This window comes from Pelecanus crispus, chromosome 19 (assembly GCF_030463565.1).
Source record: "Pelecanus crispus isolate bPelCri1 chromosome 19, bPelCri1.pri, whole genome shotgun sequence".
Taxonomy (NCBI): Eukaryota; Metazoa; Chordata; class Aves; order Pelecaniformes; family Pelecanidae; genus Pelecanus; species Pelecanus crispus.
Genome location: NC_134661.1, coordinates 6381631 through 6396713, shown reverse-complemented (window position 1 = coordinate 6396713; position 15083 = coordinate 6381631). Strand labels below are relative to the sequence as shown.

The window sequence follows — 15083 nt, the reverse complement described above, 5'->3', positions numbered from 1 at the left end:
GTGAAAATCTTAGATAGATTGGTGTTGCTAGAGCAGTACAGACTCCCTAAGTTCTTGAGATTTGCATGAGCCCAGCTTACACTGGTAAAAGGCAAGTCTCTTCTAGAGTTTTGCACTAGTCTAACTTACGAGGATCTGAAATCCCAGGCCAGAGGCAGTCACACTGCTCTTCAGGTTGCCTTCGGTGGCTGAGTAATGAGAATCACCCACCTTAAAGCTCTCAGGATGCTCCATGGATTCTTTGTGGTTCTGCATGCATTGGGTACTGTTCTTTTAAGTGCTGAGGGTATTTTTGTGGTCTCTAACTCTCTCTTGCTTCCTTAGGGCCGTGTGCAAGAAGTTTGGACTACATGTGAGCCGTCTGATGTTGGCCTTCTTAGTACTCAGCACTGGGATGTTTTGCTCATCTGCAGGTAAGTTTGCTTAGCAACGACACTAACAGTTACTTTGCCCATAGAAACCAAAGACAGGTCCAAAGAGAAGAAAATCCACAGCCCTAAAATATCTCTCTAGCAATTGTTTGTCGTGTTCTGTTGCAGGTATTTCTCATTGGCAGGTGTGATGACAGAATAAGGGTTGATTCAAATTATGTTCCCTGCATCATTCTCTTGTATCTTTCCATTTCCAGGGCATGTTTGTTTCTATTGCTGCCTCCAGTCTCTCTGCAATGGGCCATGCCTTTTAAACAGGGTCTCGGCCTACCTTCCTGGAACGTATTTTAACCCAAGGAAGGAGAGTCATATTTTGGCATTGTCCTTTGCATTTGTGTCCTGTCCCCTCTGGCTGGTTGTACCCATTTGCCTAGCCAACCACTGTAAGACTTATAAAACACCTGCTGTAGGTATTGAGTAAAGTGCAAAGAGAGACTTTGAACAAGGGTTTTCTGTATCGTGTGCATACAGAAACTTAAAGAGAAATACTACATCATATGAATGCTAAGATTTCCTATTTTACTCATTTTTTGTTTATGTTGACTTTCCCTTCATAGTTTTTGCAGTGTCATAGGTCTCCTCATTCTTCACTTACTTCCCACCAGTCTCTGCCCAGTTGTTTCAGAGACTGTACCCAGTCAGCTCACGTTTTCTGCTGCCACTTGAGCAGGTTCATTTAATTTTTTTCAACCTGGCAGAAGACAGATAGTGCAGCAAGTGTTACAGGTGGTAACCGTGGATGCTGTCTACTCGTTACCACTGCTGAGTGCCATCAAGGAAAGAGGCTTTCATATTTAAAGGAAGTATTTCTGGCTTGGCAGAACAAAAAAAAGAATCCTCTTTTTTTTTTTTTTTTGCTTTCACTGACATGAGAGCGTCCAGTATAGCATCCGAGCTCCAATGGAATGAATGAGAGATGATTAGCCTTATCTTGGCCTCCTGCACTGTGGGAAAGCTGTGCTAACCCCTTTCTTTCCTTGTGTTGCAGCTTTCCTCCCAAGCAGTTTCTGCATGTACACCACGGTGATTGCCATGACTGGTTGGTATATGGACAAGACTTCTGTAGCAGTGCTGGGGGTGGCTGCTGGAACCCTTCTGGGCTGGCCCTTCAGTGCAGCTCTTGGGTAAGGAGAGGGGGGCTCAGGAGTTTTGCACTTTGTCAAATGTTTCATGCCTGATGGGCAGAATGTAGGGGCTGGAGAGCTGGAGGAAGAAACTAGCAGGGACTGAGCTGCCAGCCTAGTCCAGGATCATTGGTGCAGGTTTCCATAGCCTGATTTCTTTGCTTCTGAAGAACTTAGGTTGGGAAGATTTCCTGACCGCAATATACTGAGAGTAAGACCTGAGTTGAATGACTGGAATATGGAGTAGAAGCAGAGCCCAGTGAAGTGATGGTTCTCTTCCAGCTACTGCCTCTCTTGCTTTGAAGGGGGCAGGAAAACCTGCAGTGGGGAAAGACAAAGTCTCTAGTTGATACCTGCTCTCTCTTCCAGGATTCCTATTGCCTTTGACTTGTTGATAATGAAGCAGAAGTGGAAAAGTTTCCTAAACTGGTGTGTGGTGTCATTGATCCTGTTTTTGGTAAGTGCCTGTAGCAACACAAAGAGGGAATGGATTGGGCTTGCAATAGAAGGGGTGGGTTCCACTAAGAAAATCACATTGAGCTTTTGGGCAGTCCAGCCAAAAGCTTCTGGCACTTTAAATAAATAGATGCTTTCTTCCAGGTGCCCTTGGTAGTTGTGGACAGCTATTACTATGGGAAGCTGGTAGTTGCACCTCTCAACATTGTTTTATACAATGTCTTCACCTCTCACGGACCTGATCTCTATGGTGAGTTTAAGATAACAAGACAGGAGTTGGCGGTTTTCTTGCTACTGCCTTGCTACCGTGACCCACCAGGTCTTGATTGCTAATCCTTTTTCTAATGTACTGTAAAGCAAAAGCAGCCTGCAAGCTCCAAAGGGCTGCAGTTCCAGCTTTTTGCCACAGGATGTCTCTCTCGAGGTGGGAATCCGCAGGCCGTTGTCGGATTTTTCCATGCTGTGAGTTAAGCTGCTTTTGTTCACTTTCAAGTTCTGTAAACCGTCGTGAGATGTCTCAGCGTCACAGCAGAGAACTAGTAGTAGCAAACATGTCTGGATGCTACGCGAGTGCAGTGGGCACAAGTGATACATGTGCGTGTTTGTCAGATTTAATCGAGTTCTTGGCTGTTGTTCCTCACAGTCAGGGTGCAGAACCTTGGGAAAGTGGGTGACGGTGCGGAATCCATAGTTCTTTCAGTTCACATTGGGTCTCTGCAGACTTCATGAGTCCATGCTGTGCCTTGGGAATCTCCTTGCTTATTGACAGTGTATGGCCTGGGCTTTGCTGGCAAGCAGAATCTGAGGCATCTATGAAGGCATCTAATCTGCAGGCAAATCATCTGCCTACGAGGGGTTCCCTGGTACTGGCCATTTAGGATACTGTGTGACCCAAATCTCGGGTCTGAACCTTGATGGCAGTGCTGTGTTGTTTGTTTGGGAGCTGCCACTGCGCTAAGTTGTTCATCTCATATAACTGTAGAGCTGAAGAGTAGAAAAGTATTGTATTTCTAGCAGGGCTTCAGAGGGACACGCCGAGACTTCAGGGAGCTTAGGGTGCAGGGTCCCTGCGTCATCTCTGTCATCTGTTTAAGCCCTGTCGAGATATTCGAGGAGGGATTCAGCGGTGGTTAGCAGCAAGGCTTTCTCTGGCAGTGCCCTGCAGGCTGTATTTGTTGGTTCGTTTGAAGGGCTGTTTTGGGTGGTGCTGAGTGGTGATTTGTTACTTGTGCTGTGGCACAGCAGGGCAACAGCTGCTTTGCTATGGTTCTTCATCTCTGCAGGAAGGCTCTGAAGTCTGTTGCTGTGAATTTTCTGTAAGGAAACTCCAGGCTCTGTCTCTGATAGGTTTTGGCATGGGCTTGTGCCTGACCTTTTCCACACTGGTGCATGAGTTGTTTCCAGAAGCCTCCAGGGACCAATCTATTCTGAAGTGTTTTATTCATAGTGACATTCATATAACATCCTCAGGCTAGTGAAAGAGCCTGCTTGAAATTGCTCTTTAATGCAATGTGGCCAGGACAAAGCTGTGTGTTTAGAGAGCTTCAAAACACTTGGGAAAAATAACACTACCAGGGGAGATGAAAGGCTGGCCAATCCGTTTTGGCTTTGGAGCTGGGATTTCCCAACTTTCACATGATGGGAGCAGGAACTGCTGGAGGTTGCAGAGTCATCAACCTATTTCATCTTCAATGTAAGCACCACAGTATTTTTATTTTGGCTGCAGACTGGAGTTCTGGAGACAAGGTTCTTTTTTTTTTTTTTTTTTTTTTGTCTTTAGCAATACACTCCTTCTGGATAAACACAGTCTGTGCAATGAATATTTCCCTGGGGTGATTAGGTTTCTACAGCCAAAGCAAAGTGGCTTCTAAGCGTATATCCCTAAGCCTGATTCTGAGGCTTTGGGATGCTTTTGTGTGCATATGTTCTAAAAACGCACAATTTGTGACAAAACTTTTGTCCCACTTCCTCTGATCAGAGCCTTGGCTGTGACTTGCAGTGTGATGGCACTTTGGGAAGCTTTGTTCAGCTTGGGCGGAATGTGCTGGAGCTGTTTATATGACACCTTGCTCTGTTGAGTCCTGGTTCTTAAATAGAGTGAAAAAAAATGAAATGCAGAAAGCAGACTGTTTATTATACTAGCACTGAATCAGACTTGCTTAGAATGAGGGCTGTGACTCACAATCAAATTATTGCGGCTTAGTTACTGCTTAACAGCTGAGCGACAGTTCCTGTCTACATGCAGGCTTTTAGCCTGTGACAAACATAGGGTGGGGCACCTTAGCTTAAGCCTATTTTACAGCTCCTCTGCTTTGTCCTGAGCTGCCCTCACCGTTGCTGTGGTCAAGCTGCAGCACGGTAGCTTGTTAAGTTCTATTATCATGTGTGTGAGTTTGATTTCTAGGACTGCTCCCAGAGCCTGTCACAGAGCACAAAGTTCAGACTGGTTTCTGGCTCAGTGTCTGACAGTGCTTCCAGCTGGTTATTCCCATGGAACCATAGTGCCATGAACTGACTGGGCCACAGTGTTCTTCCCACTGCTTTCATTGGTCTCTCTCCTACAGCCCACATCTGCTCAGCTCTAGCATGTGGGGTACTTGCAGGAAGTTAAATCTTCTGTCATGGTCTGAAGCTGATGCTGTGGAAGCATGTTCCCATCAGTACTGTGCATGGAGAATTCTTTAGTGTTTCTCCCTGCTTGAAGGATGTTCTGGGCCAGGACTTCTTGTGTGCAATGGGGTTGTTCTTTTTTTATATTGCAGTTCTTTCTCAGATCACCTTGAGTCATTGTGGATAACAAGAATAAAAGCATTTTGCCCTGGGAGGCACTGAGACTGAATGCCTCTGAGTAGATGAGTCATCACAGTGACCAAGCCTATTGCTTTTTGCCTGGTGCCTGTGAATTATTTAACTTGCCTGTGTAATGCACTGTTCTCCTCTCATATTTTTTTTCCTCTTTTTTTTTTCTCCTCACCCAGAGAAGAAAATCCCTCAATGGAGAAGGAGGGGAAGTTCCAGTGCTTAGTTCTTAAGGGCAATTCAGTCACACTGCAAAAAATTTTGAGAAAGTAGGCTTTTTGTTAAAGCTGTGCTTCAGACCAGCTGACCTCTTTATTAGCGGAGTCACTCAGGACACCTCTGGGCCTTTAAGGCTGTATCTGGATTGTGGAGGAGGTGTGCTTGATGAAGTGTCCTTCATTCCTGAGTCCTAGGCTACCAAATCAGAGACCAGACTAGAGAGCTCCATAGTTAATTGCCTTTACTTTCCATAGCAGCCAGGGCAGGTAGAAAGGTGACAGTATTGTCCCTGGTACTATCCTTTAAAGATTTGGGACCTGGCTGTGCTGTGCAGCTTAATTGTAGCCAGAAAGCACTGGAGGGTAACAGTAAACTCTATCAGTTTAAGAAGCTTTCTATCTCATCCTGGCACCTTCTGTGATAAAGTGGCTGTTGTTTATCGCAGTGGGGAGTGGAGTAGCGGGCTACAGAACCCAGTTCCAATCCTTTCTTATATAAGGACAGGCCTTGGTGCTCCACAGAAGTAGTTACTAGAGTGGCCTGATCAGTGTTAACCCTGCTGTAAGTCTTTAGAAACCTGTATAATTGCTTCAGAAGAGAATCTGGAGGTGGCAGAGCTGGGAAGAAACCAAAGCCCCCTTTACACACACTTTTTCTAGATGTCCACTGGAAGATTTACAGTGTGATACCCTAGACTGCCTCAGGTTTTCCCTCACAGACATATCCCAGTCAGCAGCCCTGCTTTCTAGGAAGGGTAGTATGCTTCAGTCCTAAACCAATCTGCTTTCTGCATGTGTTCAAGATCTGTCACAGTGATTATTTAGAATTGCAGTCCTTAAATATGGAGAGTCACCAACAGAGCCTAGAGAAGGAGGAAGGGACGTTGGCACTATTGCAATGTTGCCATACAGATAACTGTCATGTCCATCACTTGACACGATCTTTCAATCTACCGTATCCCATATTCAGCCTTTCACAGGCTGAGGATTCTCCTCATGTGGGACTTGCAAGAATTATGAGGCAGGCAGAGGGAGAGAGAAGGTGAATTTCTAATAATTCACTCCCTTAAGGCCCCCTACTCCCCAAAATCCAAATCTGTAATTGCTATTTGCTTTCAGTGCTAATAGCTAAAGGTTTCCTAAATGAACCTCAGTTGCTTGGACTTGGTCTTAGTAACTCCAACGACATGTTTCTGACATTACTGGTGCAGCTTCTAATTGTATTTAGCTGTAGGAGCTGCAGAGGTTTCGGGTTTTCCTTGCTGCTTTTCAGTTGTCTGATTAATTTCAACATGGACCCTATTTAAGTGGCTCTGATTGCAGGAAATTGCTGCGGCATGTGACACATGTCACAACAGTGCAGTGATTAAAGCCCCCGTGTGTCATTTACTGACTGATTGAGCTAATCACACCGAGAGAGTGGCAAATGTGTGGAGAGGAACTGGCGTTCCTTATTGTTCAGGATTTTAAGCACCCTGAATTAAGAGTCCAAATAAATGACAGTTGGACTGGAATTTCTTTCAATTTTTATCCTTCAAAGCTTGCAACCAATACCCAAATCTGTCATGTTAGGAGGCAGAGTTGGCTTGCTCCTGTTTGAAGCTACACTGTAAGAACAAATTGAAGTAGGGACATTATAAATAGTGTTGACTCTAAGGAGGTACCAAAACTAGCATTTGGGTGAACTTTAGTGATAGAGTCTTTCTTGGGGTGAAGTGTGAATGTGAACTCTTTTTCTTGTTCCTTTTTAGTACATTTTCTATTTCTGCCAACATGGAGTATACATCATCACTCCATAATTATAATGATCTCTTATTAACATTGTGTGTTTCTGTGTTATTCCTCTGTTACTTCTCTGCAATTAGAAAGAATTAATTCGGAGTCAAATTTCCTAGTTTTACAAGTTTCCGCTTCTACTTTCTTGCTGTGCAGGCTTTCTTAACGCAAGGGTAAGTTCTGCGTCACAGAACTCCGCTGGGCAAGGCTGACTGTTAGAGTGGCCTGTGATTCATGAGCAGCAGATGTGATATTGACTATGACCCAGTGAAAAAGGAAGGAAAAAAATAATTTCTGAAAAGGAAGACAATGAAGTTTCTTGGGCAGACATGATTGTGAGATACTCTGGTGCCTTTGTATGGCTATCGACTAACTCTCATGCCACTGTTACGGCAGTTTTATGGGTGAGGGGCAGAACTGTGAGACTGATGTGAGATGGCTCAGGCTCATTCCATGGGGCTGCATCCTCTGTCCAGCTGCGAGATCTTCTGTACACACCCTTTCCATTCTTTGGTTCCAATATGCTTGCAATGGGGAGAATTGATGTCTGCTGCTGATTATCTCAGTCTGTGTCAGGCAGAGAAGGAATGAAGCTGCTGTTACATCTCAATCTCATACTCGCTTGTATTAAAGTCTTGTTTCTTTTTCTCATCCTTTAGGTGTGGAACCCTGGTCCTTCTATTTCATCAACGGCTTTCTGAATTTCAACGTGGCATTTATTTTGGCGCTGCTTGTACTGCCACTGACTTGTCTCATGGAGTGTCTGCTTCAGAAATTTCACGGTGAGTGCCAGACAGTTGTGAGAACGAAGCACAGACAGCCCAGATCTCAACCTTGTTACTAAAGGGAGAACTTGCCTGCCAAAGAGCAGCTTTCCTTTATTGGAAGTGAAACTAGGTTCAGGGAAAGTCTTTGGAGTAATAGGAAAGTTCCTAGAGCTCATTACTCAGTTCAGTATTGACCCCACAATGGAGCTGCTATGTAGAAAGTATACGCAGTGAGATGCATCTACTTACATGATGTCTGCAAAAGGGCAGAAACATGTTTTTCTCTTTAAGGATGATTCCTGTGTTCTCTGCCTCCACCTCAAGAAGAATAATGCGTTATCAAGGCTGAACTATCCATACCAAGAGTAAGCTTAGCAAGTTGTGTGGTACATAACCTTCAGCCAGACATGCAAATGCATTAGAAATAGCCCCATCAGAAATCTTAAGGGGGAAAGAAACTATGTACCCGTTGTTGTGTCCATCTTATCTTCAGCTGGAAAAGTTTAGAGTTATTTGGGGAACCTTCTGCTTTAGAGAACCTTTAGAGAACCTGCAGAGAGTTATTTGGGGAACCTTTTGCTGGCTCTTCCATTGTTACTTTTTTGTACCACTGCCAGAATGTTTTCTGCAGCAGCTTGAGAGAACAGAATTATTATTTCCTTTTTGATTGTTGTGGCTGAGCCTACAAACAGACATCCTCTGGTCTCTGCTGCTGCTGCCCATGTTGGGATGGAACCTAGACTCTTCTGTGCACTGTGAAAGGCACTCTTCAACTCACAGGACTGAGCCCTGGCAGGACAGTCTTGCTACCTCATGCTTTGGGAAGTGTCCCCATCGGTGTGGACATACTGAGAGTAGAGAAAGGAGGAACCAGAATATTCCCTACTTCATGCTGGGCTTTCTCTTAGATAAAATGACATCAGTTTAAACACATGACATTTGGCAAATGACTTTAGAGAGGAAAAAGGTGTTGAGGAAGTGTGAATTCTTCTCTGCTGTTTTCCTAAGGAAGATGCATTAAGCGACAGCAGCAGCCTCCAGATACATCAGTCCACTTAGTGCTTCGGTCTCTGATTTTTTTACTGAGTACAAGAAAAAATAACATCATAATCCTTGCTAAAAATGTATGTTAACGGGTATTTGCTTATATCTGTTCCTTGGATATGACTGACATACTGTCAGAAACCAGTAAAAGCTCAGTAGGAGATCCTGTAAATGCAAGATTTCCTGCTGTTCACTTGGTGTTCTTGTACTTAACAGCAGGAGCAATTCTGCCAAGTGCTTTGTGCTTATTTTCTGTGAAATGCCGTTAGCTTAAGTGCTTAACTCTGCTGTTGGGAGTAGCAAGGGGGCAGAAAAGGGACTGAAAATTGTCAGGCACTGTAAAACCCTCCTCAGTGTGACTAAAATTCAGGGTAATTGTTGTTATTTTTGAATCAGTTATTTCCTCCGTTAAGCAGAAGGTGCCTGAGAGACCTCTCATGCTGTTATTTTTGTAATGAAGCAATGAAGGTTGTAGAAACTTCAGTCACTAAACAACCATTTGTAAGTGGAAGGGTAGGTCCAGAGGAGATCCTTTGTGATCTTTGTATGTATAGCATGATACACAGCAGGAAATCTAGTACTTCTGACTACCTGTTTAGACATGTCAGTTCTTGATGGGGTTTGTTTCTTGCTTGGATTCAGTATCACAGTCTCTTATTTTCTGCTTTTGGTCTTCTAAGGTCTGTTGAAATTGTTAATATTGTAGGAATCTACAAAAATTCTTTAATCAAAATCCTATACTGACTGGACATGTTACCTGGATTTTAGCAACACGGCTGCTCAGACCATGATGTGTTTGTGTCTGAAGGCGATGGTTTGCGTCTGAAGAATGGGCTTTTGAATGTGAGACACGATTTTGCAAGAGGGGGAATAGGACAAATCCCTCATTCTTACGATACTACTTTGCTGAGTGTTTGTTTCCTTCAGTTCAGAATCTGGGCCGTCCCTACTGGCTGACACTAGCTCCTATGTACATTTGGATCATGATTTTCTTCAGTCAGCCCCACAAAGAAGAGAGGTTTCTCTTTCCCATCTATCCTCTCATCTGTCTCTGCGGTGCTGTGGCTCTGTCTGCTCTTCAGGTAAGTTTTAGTGGAACTTTTTGTTTTTTAATGAACTCATACCTTTAGGAAGCATAACTGCTAGCTGGCTTCTTTAACATTGCTTCCCAAAGGTTGGGAACATCTGCAGAATATCTGTGTCTGTGACACAATCTACAGTGACTACACAGTTCAGGACTGTCCTATGCATGATATAGGATACAGATCATCATCTTTAATCTGTTAGCTGGTACAGTTTTCATTTTTGAACCATGTTTCATGGATAGGCGTGGAGGGATATTTGGGATTTCCCTCCTGAGTGTGGTGCAGAATGAGCTCATCTAATAATCTTGGACTTCAGTGCAGACTGCTTAACAGCCCAGCAAAAAAAGATCAGATTTCATGGCTTTATAAGGTGATCACATTAGGAGCTTGTCCAGGATTGTGTGAAGTGATAAATGGTTGAGAATGTTTCCTTGCCACTAATTATTTCATGATGACTTTTAGTTGTTCTCCCATCCCAAGTGGGAATTTCTGGTGAGGAGCAGTTGTGTTGTAGTGCCAATACAACACAACATCTAAGAGACGTCATGAGGATTAGTAACTTGCTTATAGCATTGTGCCTCCTTTGTCTGCTGTTAAGCAAGCTTTAAGGAATGTGTGTGTGTAGAAAATACATTTTTTTTGTATCCTAGTAGGAATCCTTCACTGATTTGAAAAAGGAAAAGTGATCCTGTTTAGGCATTGGGAAGTTGTGTTGGACATTTGGAAGAGCCAAAAATTGGATGTTTAGTAAACATCACCTGAAACATTTCATAGAGTAAAGCACTAATATAGATTGATATAAACGCTCCCAACACTCAAAATTATTCATCTTTCCTCTGTTAAAGAGGCCAGGAATGCAGTCACTAGTCCCTGTTAGAGCCTGTTCCAGCTGTTCGGCCTCATTCTGCAGTTACTCCTCTGTCCTGCTGTGCACCACTGCTGGCTGTTGCTGTCCTGGGCTCCCCACCAGCATTGCCTGCACCCCTCAAATCACTCTTACTCTTCCCCTGGTCAGTTGCTATTCTGACTGTTAATCTCCCATCACTGCTGATGCTTTGCAGTGCTAAGCTGGAGCACCCCAGATGAATTTCAGTCCTTGCATTCATACTGGATCGAGCTCTAATGTCAGCAGTTTTATGGCTCTGACTGAGAATTGCTATGTGCTGTCAGAACATTCATCAGAGCGCAATGGTTTAGGACCTTTGCCAGATAGGGCTTTAGGAAAATCTAGTGTATATTTTTGTCCTGCATATTTTAACACTGTTTGATGACGTTTTGTCCAGTATTCAGTATCCAGCTGAGAATTTAGAACGGATTGCCCACTAGTAGTACAAGCTTGTCAGAGTCTACTCCTCCAAATCACATGGATCTGGCTGTTACAAGAAAAATGCAAACAAGACAAGAGGAACAGAAACCAGGTTAGGATAGAAGGTGAATAATCATTCCTGCAGAAAGGCAGAGCAGGTGGGAGGGACCAAGCCAAGTACTGGATGTAGTTCCTCCTGGGTATTCCCAGAAAGGCTTTTAAATTAGAAAAACCTAAAGGGCTTTTCTTTTAACAATTTCAGAGTGGCTTGTGTTTAAAGGTAGACGCAGAATGTCCTGTGTGTTCTTTTATCCACTTCAAAGCTGTAGTTTGTGCAGACAGGGTAAACAACCATAGGTCACTCAGTAAACCTGGGTCATGGAACTTCTGTTAGAGAGGAAGTCAGTCCAGCATTGAAAATGAGGTTGGTCTGTGTAGGGAAGTTCTACAGAAGTGTCTGGAAGGCACGCTTGCTGCTGGTTCACCTGGAAACAACCAAGCTGGAGCCCTGGTAGAGAGCACTTTACAGCTTGACTAGAGGCATTCCTAGGGAAAAGAGCTGAAAATGTCTTTAAATACCCTAGATTATCAGTTAAGAAATGTGAGTGAACCATGTGAATTTCTGTGCATTTTTTGTGAGTCTGAATGAAAAAATGAAGACCAAAGATCTGGTGGGAGATGCAGGCACTGCTGTAAGGTCCTTATGAAAAACAGAATTTTGCTAAACAGACCAGAGTTTGAGTAATTTTATATTGTCTTTTTTTTTAATCTTTCCTCAGAAATGTTACCACTTCATATTCCAGCGCTACCGCCTGGAACACTACACAGTCTCCTCCAACTGGTTGGCTCTGGGGACTGTCTTTCTCTTTGGCCTTTTGTCATTGTCACGCTCTGTTGCCTTATTCAGAGGTTGGTATTTTCGACTTGTTCTGTGCTTTCCTGGGTATTGGTCTTAGCAAGTCTTAAGGCCTGCCGAAGTTGTGTTGCTTTGACTGTATCAGCACGGTAGAAATAAGGAACCTCAAAAGTTTGGATGTCATTGGTGCAGGGAAAGGAATAAGTTCTAACTGTCACCATTAATGAATGGTTATACGAGTGTGTGTGTGTATGTATATGCACATTCATACATATGTGTATGAACATATGTATATATTCATGTGTATATGAATGTATCACTAGAACTGTATCAGTTAAAAATCTGCTGCCCTTCACCTTTGGCCAGTACAACTATACTGATATAAAACCTGTACCCAGACTAGTATTAAAGCAGATAGTTTAACTTTCAAACATATGATCCCACTTGAAAAAGCTTTTTCCCATGTTTTACATGTTATTATAATAAACATGTAATTAGGTGCATGTGTCCTTAATGGAGATGGATTAGATATGGTCCTTAAGTACTTTCTTGAATGAGAGCCATGCAGTGAACCTTCCCACCACATCAATATTTTTTTGCTTGATGGTAGCCATTGACAGTCAGGACAGGAGAATGTGAATAAAGGTGGTAGGGTACAAGCACTTCTAAAAGGAGGGGGAGCTTTGGAATCCAGCCACTTTTTAGCATAGACCAATTCATTTATTCAAGAAGTTATCAGTTAAAAAGTTATGTATGAAGAATTCTTTGTAGTCTTTCAAAAGTAGTTATGTATATATTGCCTATATCTTTAGCCTTATTTACAACTTTCTGCCTTCCATAGGCTATCATGGGCCCCTGGACCTGTACCCAGAATTTCACAGGATTGCTACTGACCCAAGTATTCACACTGTGCCGGAGGGGAGACCAGTTAATGTCTGTGTGGGAAAGGAGTGGCACAGATTTCCAAGCAGCTTTCTCCTGCCAGAGAAGTAAGTTGTTTAATGTAAAAGGTACAATTTGGTGAAATTTATAAGGGCACTTCTCATAAGAAATATTTATGGCAGTAACCTTCAAGACCTTGTATCTCTGTTGACACCAGCATATCCAAAACAAAGGATTCCAAAGTTTGTTGTCAGCAGATTATGTTGACCACAAGCTACTGAAAGTTTGTAGTGTGCCTGGTCCTCTAGCAGGGCTGTCTACCCTCAGGAATGAAATGTCCTTGGTTATGCTTTTGGTTTTCGCCACACAAAATGTTACTAGCTCCTGCATTTTCCTGCTGGGCTTTCTGACGCTGTTCTCTGCAGTTGGCAGCTCCAGTTCATCCTGTCAGAATTCAGGGGCCAGTTACCAAAACCATTTGCCAAGGGATCAATGGCTACAAGGATCATTCCCACTGACATGAACGACCAAAACAAGGAAGAGCCATCTCGATATGTAAGGATTATGTTCCTGTTTTGTTTTCCTTACCTAACTGTATAATTTGCATTAATAGAATGCCTATGATTTGGTCTCCCCATTTTGTTTGCTGGGGACCATACAAGTTACAGAACAAAAATAGGCTCTCTACAGCACTTGGAAATTTCCCCATTTATGTGAGTAGTTTCTGTTTGCATTTCATCTGCCTATTTTTCATTTAAAGACATAATAATAATTTAAAAAAAGAAGCAGAAGAAGTAATAATTGCAATTTTGGGTTTAGTATAACGTGTTCCTGTGATCACAGGAAAGTGAACTGAATGAGTAGTCTGAAATCCCCCCCAGAAAATGTTTGTCACTGAGAAGGGATTGAAATTTTCCTTTGTACTTTCCTTTCTTTTTAAATATAAATGTATTCATCATATTTGTAACTGAGAAGGAGGAACTTAATTCGGAACTTCACTGAAACAATTGCATCAGTGATTTCAATGGGAATCTGTTAAGATAATGTATACTGGTATTATTTATTTGGTTTTTTTCCTGGTTGTATTGTGTTACCTAAACAAAACCAGTGCACACATATGAACATTTTAAAATTATTGTCAGCTAACTTCTTTAAAATTATTTAGCAGCTTAAATCTTAGCAGTGCACTAAATATTCTTTGCGGTGCACTAGATATTTACTCATCCTTTCTTTTTTGTCCTAAGGGTTGAATGAGTGGAAGTGCCAAGAAATGCATAGTCCTTTCTTCATTCTCTCTTAGCAGCTCGGAGGGTAGCTTTGGTGTGTCCATCGGTATATAGGAAGCACTCACATGTAATGGACCAGGTCTCTGGTTTACATGAGTGGGTCTATCTTGGCTGAAGACAGTAGACATATGCTTGTTTATGTGGCTCCTGACTTTGGCCTGTTAGACATTATACAAGCACTTGCTCACAGAAATGGGTGGAAGGTAGTACTATAACCCAGGAGCAAACTGTGTGGGTGAAAACAGGGACCAATCTTCAGGGTTAAAGATCTCTTATTTTGAGCCTCATTATGTAGTTACTGGAAACGGGAAGGAGGCGTGTTCCCACCTGAGAGAAGTTGTCTGCTGCAGTGCATTTGATTTACGAAATCTTTAACTGTGGCATATTTTTAGCACAGACAGCTGGCTGGTGCACAGCCTGTGACTAATGGAGCAAAACACACTTTTGTTTCATGGATGTTTCTTAATGTCACCCTACAATTTTGTTATTTCTCATGCAAGCAAAAGGGCCTAGGACATTGGAAATTAGCTACCAAATGTGTATTTTAAACGGGGTTTTAAAACTTTTACTTCTGACCTGCTAGTAACACCAAGACAAGCTCTTTTCTCAAGTTCAGTGAGCTTATGAGTGCAAGCATACCCAGATTTAAAAAAAAAAAAAAAAAAGGTTAGCAAGCACTGTAAAGGACTATCATAGCGAATAAATCTAAATAGCATGAGTCTGTTAGTCATTTCAAGGGGAGAAAACAAATGGTTCAAAAGGATTATCTGAGCCATGGACAGCTTAAAACCAATTAATGGCTGCAGAAATGGGACTGATCTCTCTGTTTCAAGTGTACGTATCTATTACTGCTCTGCTTGAAAACCGAAGAGTAAATCTCAGTGTTTCTGTTGCTATGAGACACTGAGAGAAAGAGTGATTTGATCATCTTGTTTTGCAATTCTTCCTTGCTTAATCATGATGAACAGCACTTAACTTGTACTTGTCCTACTGGGGAGATACATTTGTCTCTGAAACTGCTAAGAAAGAGATAAGGAGTATTATTATCTCTTA

General features: G+C 42.6%; 1 protein-coding gene across 2 annotated transcripts in view; it reads left to right on the top strand.

The window, feature by feature from the left end:
• ALG9 (ALG9 alpha-1,2-mannosyltransferase) overlaps positions 1–15083 on the top strand; it is a 35474-nt gene that overhangs the window by 2702 nt on the left and 17689 nt on the right. The window contains exons 5-13 of one of the 2 annotated variants that reach the window (XM_075723206.1): positions 325–413; positions 1420–1555; positions 1925–2012; positions 2156–2261; positions 7464–7586; positions 9543–9697; positions 11786–11915; positions 12704–12851; positions 13170–13299. In XM_075723206.1, the coding sequence (XP_075579321.1) occupies positions 325–413; positions 1420–1555; positions 1925–2012; positions 2156–2261; positions 7464–7586; positions 9543–9697; positions 11786–11915; positions 12704–12851; positions 13170–13299 (1105 nt within the window). Of the gene's footprint in view, positions 1–324; positions 414–1419; positions 1556–1924; positions 2013–2155; positions 2262–7463; positions 7587–9542; positions 9698–11785; positions 11916–12703; positions 12852–13169; positions 13300–15083 lie in introns of those variants that run through there. The other variant, XM_075723207.1, reaches the window with a different exon arrangement.